At 46.6% G+C, this 7,660-nt stretch overlaps 1 protein-coding gene across 2 annotated transcripts in view; it reads right to left on the bottom strand.

The window, feature by feature from the left end:
- Positions 1-206: 206 nt before the first annotated feature.
- The window catches only part of SHC4 (SHC adaptor protein 4), a 150,720-nt gene continuing 143,266 nt past the window's right edge, over positions 207-7,660 (bottom strand). For both annotated transcript variants that reach the window (XM_045286533.1, XM_004709419.2), the window contains 2 exons: positions 5,120-5,373; positions 207-2,577 (listed from right to left, as the gene is read on the bottom strand). In XM_045286533.1, coding sequence (XP_045142468.1) covers positions 2,422-2,577; positions 5,120-5,373 — 410 coding nt within the window. In that variant the 3' untranslated portion in view covers positions 207-2,421. The remainder of the gene's footprint in view (positions 2,578-5,119; positions 5,374-7,660) is intronic.

Here is a 7,660-nt window from a genome sequence, read left to right on the forward strand (position 1 = left end):
GCTCTCCCTGGCCCCAAGGTCCTGCCCTCCCCAAGCCCTCCCTCTGTTCTTCCACCTACCACTTTGTAAACAGTGCCTTTTACTAAACCCTCCTCAGATTACCCAATTTGAGGGAGCCATCTGTTTACCGCCAGGATCTCAATTCATCTTCTAAACGATGACTTGCCCAAATCCCAAACACCAGACATATGCTCTCTTTTGTCACAAAGCAGTAATCATTTATTATTTTTTTACATCATTGACAGGTATTTATAGGCAAATAGATTTTCACTTTAAGACCCACAAAGGTTAAGAGTGAGATAAAAACAGCATGCAATCAGACCGTTCTTTTTCCTGTTTGGTTTGAATCATGTCTGTGGTGTTTGTAACTGAATGATTTGCTCGTCCAACGAATCTACCCCAAAGACTGACTCTCCACGTGTGGGGCCCACATGATTGACAGCTTGACATCTCTGCATCCGGAGCCCTTGCTTGCAACCCCATTAACTCTCTGCTCAGCCCTGGCCTCACTCTGAGAAAGGTGGTTGGATTTGTGACAGTTCTCTGTATCTATACCCATGCTGGTCCCTGTATAGACCAGATAATCCAGAACTAAGGTGTACCCAAACAGCTGCAAAATACACATTTCCTAGCCATATAAAAGGAAACAGGGTCGTCTAAGACATCAATAGCTGTAGAAGTAAAACGAAACCATAAACCTTTACATAAAAATAGTAGAGAGTTCAGTGTGCTTGACTGCTGATTCTTTTGATCCAAAAGACGGTTTCTGTATTTTATTTAAAACCTAGTAAATATATCACAATTGTGAAGATTAAGTTGTACCTACATAGCCAAATAAAGTGGAGTTAAGGCAATTGTCCAGGTAATGCAGGATAAAAACCTACTCTACAGTTAGGTCCGTGACTCTCTAGGGCCAGGCAAAGGCAGGGACAGGAGTGAGGCCATGTTCGGCCGGTCAGGTCAACCCAAATCCGCTCCTCCTAGCATTATTGTATGTTCCCCAAACCTCAGCATTTCAGAAAAGGGTTGGGGTTCTCAACTATCTGAATGTTGATGTCAGCTGTCATTCTTTCTGTGATTGCAGACAGAGACGAGACAACAACGAGATTTTCATCTTACATGTTCAAACTGGTGAACACCACTGATCCCTTTATATAGATTCATAATGTGTTAGGGCCGGAATTGAACTTCTGAATTCACCTAGCCCTGCTTCGTCATGTTGTAGATAAGGAAACTCGAGGCCAGAAGATTAAGCAACTTGCTCAAAATCCCTTTTATAAGGCTGAGAGCCCACGAATCCCAGAGCCAAGGCGTCTCCCTACACAATGCTTCATTTCACTGCCAGTTTTCCGTTAGACCGACAGGTGGTGGATCCTTCCAACTGCTTCGTTCAGTGACTCCTCCCTTCTGCTCTTGGTCTGATCCTGAGCACACACATCAGAGTGGGGTGAGGACTCAGCAGCAGGTGGTCCAGAAGATGTTTGCCTATCCTTGCAAATGAATTCAGGACTGCAAATCAGAATGGGGCCAGTTTGGATGCGTGGTGCGATGTACCTCAACGTTTACATCCATGCACATGTGTCGTTGTTTTGAAGAGGAGGAGGGGCAAAAGGGTGATAAAGTTAGAAATGATGGATCAATGTAGCCTCGTTAACTGCTATGTGAACAGTTCACACGGAAAAGACTGAAAAATATCAGGTCAGAGAACTTGGGACCCAACACTCCAACTGATAAAGTGGACAGACCAATGGCCCAGAGCAACGCTTTCAGTGGCATTTGACTTGATGCTACTCACAAGGGCTCCGTCTGTATTGTGTCAAATTTATATGTTTTTAACGCTACCATGAAAGTGCTTCTAAACAGAAAATGGAATGAAGTCAGGAGTTATTGAGCACACGGTTTCTTTGTTAGCAAGGAAAAACTTTTTTTTTTTTTGGCAAATGGTTCTATACTTATAGAACATGAAGACACTTAGAACTAGTCTCCCCAAGACGGAAATGCCCCAAATAGGAAGTTGCAAGGCACATACGGCTGCCCCAGCAGTTCATCCAAGTCATCTTTAGCATGTGAAGGTTTCGTTGTGCTTTTAGCTTGTTATCCATGCGGCGTGCCCTGACAAAAGTGACATCCGTGCGTAGGTCTCATTTCTTTCCCCATGGGCCCATCCTCTCCCCCTTTTCGGACGTTCCCTTTCTGCAGAACAACGTTTGTTGAGTTCCTTGCTTGGTAAAGGACCTTGTCCGCCGTCACAGGCTTGGAAAGATGCACGTCACAATGAGCGCCCTATTTTCTCTAGGGACGACGTCCAAGTTATCTTTGTCCCCTAACACACATTGGAGAAACAGAGGTTGCGTTTCCTTTGTGACCTGACAGGAGGATGGGAGTCTCTGGCGCTGTCAGTGTGATGGGACTTCGATATCCTCATTTGTGGGACTGTGGAAGCCCAGCACTGCTCTCTCTTCTCACGGGCTGCTTCAGGCTGACTTCACTTCCCGAAGAGATGATCGGCAGACTGTTATCCATGTGGTATCTGATCAGGTGGCCGACATGATCAAACACATGATCCTTGGTCCTCACCTTGGAAAGGAAATACAAGTGTATTTCAGTTAAAGAATCACAGCTCTCAAACTATGTAAAAAAAAAAACAAAACCCAGGCGAGGGTGAGGGGGGATCAGAAACCTAACGTATTCCTGAAATAGATATTTTGCTGAATGAAGAAAAGGAAAAGTACTTTCCAACACCGCGTCCCCCCTGTGAAACAATGGTCTCGCGCCCCATTGCCTTTTTAAAGCAATAGTCTATGTAATTATTAAAAGGGTAAACATGGGTCATCCAAGCCATCAGGCTCTTTGTTATGCTGCTGTTGGATATTTATGTCACCATGTCTGGTTGGTAGACAAGAATAAACCCAAGGATTACAACTATATTCCATCCAAAGAGTGCTCCCACCATCCTCTGTCTCTACGGGAAGCAAGCTCTTCTGGAAGGAGACTGCCTCTCTGGTTTCCTCCAAGACACCTTCGCAGACCTTTCCGTGGAGAAATCATCTCTCTCGCCTGCTGAATTCACAGTGACTTATTCACAAATGTACCTTGACTACATGCTAAACTAATAATATCCCTAAGGTTATGCCATCTCCTGTGAACTTTTCCCTCATATCACTGCCTCCTTACCCTGTACATAAAGAGTCCAGGTGATGCTGTGGGATAGGTCCAGGGCTACTAGCTTCAAGGTTGAGGGTTCAAGCCCACCAGCTGCTCTTTGGGAGAAAGATGAGGCTGGCTGCTCCCATAAAGATTTACCATCTCAGAAACCCTTAGGAGCAGTTCTACTCTGTCCTTTAGGGTCGCTGTGAGTTAGAATTGACTTGATGGCAAAGGGCTACCTCGTGCACGGGCAGAAGGCATTGCTATCTACATTAGCTGTGCTGGCTCATCAGCCTCACCATGCTTTCATGCATGTTTAGAAAGAGGCTGGGAACTGTTCAGAAGAGGGAAGGGTGTGGCCAGGGAGTGATCTGTCATATAAGTCTGGGGGCTACTCCCCTATAATTCCCCTATAAAGGATTCCTTGAGTTCTATCTGTCTGCACATGGGATTTCAGCTTCTTAAACAGCACACGCTCTTAGGGTTAATTGGCATTTTAATCTGGCCTATGAATTCAAGGATGGAATTGTATCCACGTTAAATGTCCTGATTATGACCAAGGTACTATGATTGTGCAAAAGCATATCCTTTTCTAAATACCCACTCAAACAATTCCAGGTAACCGGCACCCAGTCTCCAACTGACTCTCAGCTGGCTCTAAGCCTTGAAAACCTCCTCCTCTTGCTGCCTCAAATACATCTCATCATCTCAACAGTCCTGCAACCTGGGTTCTTCGTTCCCACTCACTCTGCCTGCCCCTCTCTCCTCCTCGGGCCATTGTCCTGGTCAGGCCGTCTCTATTGTCACCCACAACCCTAGTTGCTTCCTCCATACCTTGTGACTTCTTTCTAAGCAGCCCCGTGCACAGCTTAAGCTTCCTAGAGCAGAGATTGTCAACGGGCCACTCTCTGGCCTGGCACTCCACAAAGGCAGTTTGCTGGGGGGGCCTGAGGACTGTTCACCCACAGAGAGCTTTGTGAGGAATCAGAATGCAAACCAGGGAAACTTGGTGCAAGACTCTGGTCCTGTGGCTTCTTTGGAAAAATCAAATCTGGCCCCACTGGACCTCAGCCCTACATGGCAACTGCTGGCTGGAGCTGCGTGGTGACTGTCCCCTGGGACAGGACGTGCGCTACCTAGTCCACTCGATGCTCAGGCTGCCCCTTGGCTCAGCTTTACTCGCTTACAGTGCCTGCTTGGCCCTGCAGACAGTTGTGCCTATGACCCCGTTCCACCAGCTGTAGTTACATTACTCCTCTCCTCCAGCAATGCCAACAATGTCTCCCTGCTCTCAGCAATCAGGCATTTCCTTCTGCATGCACAGTCCTACCCTACACCAGGGCTTCTCGGGGTCATTGTTCCACCATAGACATTCTGTGCTCCCACCACACCTGCTAATCCTCTATTAGTTTAAGAGTGCCCCCCCCGGCCCCCCGCTCTGCCTGCTCACAGGGCTACCAATGCGCAAAAGCCCTCCCTCGTAAAATTCTGCCCCCCCATCAAAGTTCAACTTATCTGCCAGACCCTGCAATAAGCCTTTCTAATTGGTTGCAATCAGAGTACCTGGAAAAACACCAGGAGGCTTTGATTGCCCTCTCCCACCTCATCCAGCACAGGTTAAGGATCTGTTGGATTAAATGATAAGCACCCAGAGAGCAAAGAGCGGGTGGGGAATGCTAAGAAACAGTCAGCTGAGAAACCCTGCACTTCCATGCAGCGGATACTCGGTGCGCTGGTAGAACTGGACTGAATGGGAGAGAAAGAGGCGGCCTCCCATTTGATAAGCAGGATGACTTCCTACTCAGTCCTGTCCACTGGCCTCTACTTAGCACTTCCTGCTCCAGCCAGAGCTTCCAGAAAAAGTAAGTCTTTAGCCTTGAGCACTCTTCAAACCCAGGTTTTAGATCAGTCCTTGAGAGTAGCCCTACGAGAATCCCATCTGAAGCAGCCGATAACAAGAGGCCAATGATACCTTGCCTTCGGGATCCACCAGGAGAAGATGTTTTGCCTGGCCTCCCTGGAGTCCACTCAGTACATACTGGCCAGGGGATGTTGCACTCTCTCGAACCAAAAAGTCCCCATCCTTTACCAAGAGGCTCTCTGCCGCCTTCCGGCTCAGCTTGCCATGGTAGCAGTCTTCATTCCGCAGCTGCTGCTTAATGTGTGGCAAAGATCGGGAGCTGGTAGGCTGGGCTGTGGCTCCAGGTTGAACGGTCTCTGGTGCCTCTGAAGTGGGGACACAGAAGAGACATAGCCCCCTGAGTTACTTTTGCCTTTGTTCCGCCTCTTCCTTTCTGGAATACTCAAAAGGGTCTCCAGGAGACAGGCAAGGCTATCAGAATGATCCATAGCATGGTCAGACTGATAACAGAAAATGCTTGCCGGGAGTTCATATGTTTACATTGGCCAAGTTGCCAGTGCATCACCCCGAAAACCAATCTTTGTCTTTTGAAATGCAAACCAGCATTCACACAGGAATGCTTTTCCTGACTCTGAGTTTTACAACGCGTACTGCATGTTTCATACGGCAAATTCACCAGGACGAATGACCACGAAACTGGCCTTCACCTTTTTAAATGCAGAATCGCGGTCCATGTCCTCATTCAAGGGTCTCTTCACAAAGGAGAAACCTTCTGAATCGAGCCTTACGATTTATCCACCATCCTCCCCTGGGCTCGTTGGCCGGGGCGACCTGCAGCTGTCAGCCAGCTTGCTCTTGAACGGGTTAGAGTCCTGTCTGCACTAATTGCTCTCCGCATGCCACATTTTGGACACAAGATTCACAAAGAAATATCTGGGACCTCTGCAAGTTGCTGGAACTATTCTGCTCGACAAACAATCGGGTCTTTCTATTATCGCAGCAAAAACAAAAACAAGAAGAAATGTGTTTAGATTTGATGGACAGTTCTTGCAGTTGGGGTGTGTGTGAGAGAGAGAGAGAGAAAGAGAGAATAAGTGGTGTGCATGCATGGGTGGGTGTGAGCGCACACATCTTAGATCGTGATGGCTCTTGGTTTATTTTGAGATTATGGTGAAGAGCTTTTGGAAGAGGACAAAACAAAGAGAAAACAGACATTATATCATCCTGAAATAAGGCAACAGATCGCCAGCCAGCCAGAGGATATGGATAATGTTTTCTTAACACAGTTCTCCAAATGGCCAGCACAGGCACAGTGGCGGGGATTTGAGGCTAAGCCTGTTGAAAGCAGAAGAGCTGACAGATCGTTTTCTTAATTTTATTTTAATGTTAAAAGTTACACAGGCTGGCTTTTCAAACCTTGGGCACCAAAGAAGGGAAAAATCATGTATGGTCTCAACACTCAATAAAGCCCTGGTTAACATTATCAATTCCTTTTTTTAATGTAAAATTGATTTTGTGAAAGATAGTAATAATCAAAATATGGTTTTCATATATGCTATTTAATAAAGTCTTGGTTTAATGAAAAGATATTTTCTCAGAAGGAAGAATGAAGGAAACAACAAGGAAAGCCCCTCTTCGCACTAAGTCGTTACTGGCGGGGCTGCAACCCACAAGGTGAAGAGTTTGAAAGCAGCAGAGGCTCCTCAGAAGAAGGAGGGGCTTTCCAGCCTGTGGACAGTTACCGGCTCAGGAACACCGGGCAGTTGACCCTGTCCTGTAGGGTCACTCTGAGTCAGCATTGACTTGATAGTAGTGAGTTTGTTTTGGGGGGGCTGGGTTTTTATTTTCACTGTTGTAAACGGAGCCGGGATGTCGTGGTGGCTACATTCTGGGCTGCCAACCGCAAAGCCAGAGTTTGAAGGCACCAGTATCTCCGGGGGGAGAAAGACAAGACTTTGCACTCCCTTAAAGAGTCACCATCTCTGAAACTCTCTGGGGGCAGTTCTACCCTGTCCTATGGGGTCCCGGTGAGTCAGCACCACTCAATGGCAGTGAGAGGTTAGAGATTTAGGGAAAAGACTAATTATGGCTTCTTAATTATGCCTAGTGGGATCTTTAAAGAAATTGTCACATTAGCAATCTGGATGAAATCATCCCAAGCCATGCCCAAGAAGGACGGATGAGGCATTTAAAGAGCTGAGGGTCAATGGCAAAGACAGCATAACCCCATGTGTCAGACAGGGTTCTCTAGAGAGATAAAACCAAGTTGCTGACAATTTAATATCTTTATTTATAAAGATAATTAGATAAATAACAAGAAATGAACTGTTAAATCATATACAGACAAATATATAATACAAGAAATAAACAGTTCAATTATAAAGCACTACAAATGGCTCAGTGCAACTCACTCCCATGAGAGAGAGTTGTGAGAGACTAGCAGTCCTTCAAGTCTAGTTTGCTGCCAGATCTTCCTCTATTTGTAGAGAGAGCTAGGCAATGTCGGCACAGCAGCCAATCACAAGGCAGGTCACAACTGCCAGCCAGGTCACCCACCGCCAGTCCCCAGCTCCAGAGATGTCTTAAAGGGACCTCAACTTACAGCGACACAGTCCACAGGCTAGGCGTCCCACAGGTAGTGTAGCCTTTAAA

Source organism: Echinops telfairi, unplaced genomic scaffold (assembly GCF_000313985.2).
Source record: "Echinops telfairi isolate 266 unplaced genomic scaffold, ASM31398v2 ScPeMD7_8;HRSCAF=38, whole genome shotgun sequence".
NCBI classification, from domain to species: domain Eukaryota; kingdom Metazoa; phylum Chordata; class Mammalia; order Afrosoricida; family Tenrecidae; genus Echinops; species Echinops telfairi.